The sequence below is a fragment of the Helianthus annuus genome, chromosome 5 (assembly GCF_002127325.2).
Source record: "Helianthus annuus cultivar XRQ/B chromosome 5, HanXRQr2.0-SUNRISE, whole genome shotgun sequence".
Taxonomy (NCBI): Eukaryota; Viridiplantae; Streptophyta; class Magnoliopsida; order Asterales; family Asteraceae; genus Helianthus; species Helianthus annuus.
In genome coordinates, this window is record NC_035437.2 from 12,817,449 (window position 1) to 12,818,602 (window position 1,154).

At 39.6% G+C, this 1,154-nt stretch overlaps 1 protein-coding gene across 1 annotated transcript; it reads left to right on the forward strand.

Moving 5' to 3' along the window:
* The first annotated feature begins 329 nt into the window (after window positions 1–329).
* On the forward strand, window positions 330–818 carry LOC118492067 (secreted RxLR effector protein 161-like). Its single transcript, XM_035989829.1, has one exon. The coding sequence runs from the start codon at window positions 330–332 to the stop codon at window positions 816–818; it is 489 nt and encodes a 162-aa protein (XP_035845722.1).
* The last annotated feature ends 336 nt before the right edge of the window (window positions 819–1,154 follow it).

The window sequence follows — 1,154 nt, forward strand, 5'->3', positions numbered from 1 at the left end:
TGTGATTAGAAGTAATGCCCTCCCACATGTCTTGCTTCCTTTCTTTGGTAATCACCAAATAATGTAATATGTCTTCACTTCCATCCACGGTCGTTCCGTTTAATCACTTCGCACTCCAACTTAACCAAATTACGCCGATTAACCTGTAAACCACCAGCTCGTAGTTATCACATTCAAGGCTTATAATCACGTAAAATGCATTAAAACACATAATAAAATACACTTTAAGGCACAGGTTTCACACACTCCATCAATACCTCTCAACATTTGTCAAAAAATAGAGGCGAGAGTATTGCTCAATTGGAATACTCAAGATCATTGGCAGTCTTATGTATCTCATTTCATGTACTCGACCAGACTTAGCATATGCTGTGAGTAGGCTAAGTAGATATACCAATAATCCTAGTTCAGAGCAATGGAAGGGTATAACAAGATTATTAAGGTATTTGAGATACACGAGAAATTATGGACTGCATTATGGCTACAATCCAGCTGTTGTGGAAGGATTCAATGATGCCAACTGGATATCCGATACGAAAGATTCTAGATCTACAAGTGGTTATGTGTTTACCCTTGGAGGAGTAGCTATATCTTGGAAGTCGTCCAAACAAACTCATATAGCTAGATCCACGACGGAATCTGAGTTTATCGCATTAGATAAAGCTGGAGAAGAGGCAGAATGGTTGCGTCAAAGTGCAATGTATAATGGCAGATCAAGGCACATGCGATGTCGGCATAACACGATACGACAACTACTCTCAACTGGAGTTATCACGATTGACTATGTGAGGTCAAAGGATAACATTTTTCTATTGTAATTTGATTACCATCACTATAGATATATGGTGTTCTAAGATGTTCATCTTTTAAAGTACCTCGATGTATCCAACATTTGAATGCCTCCATATCAACATCAAAAGTAGAATCTCTCTCATTGTCTCTCCTCTTTCCGCTAACATTATGCATCCGAAAACGTCCTTTTTTTCCCTTCTCCTCCACCTACACTCCACCTAGGATAGACATAAATCCAAAAACGACACTAAAGATGTTCTTAAATGTGAGTTCATTGGATATTGGCATGGGTCGGATCCTTGAACCCCAGATCTTTAATCCTTAGTACGGGTATAACCCCCCTCCCCCCACCCCACGAGGTT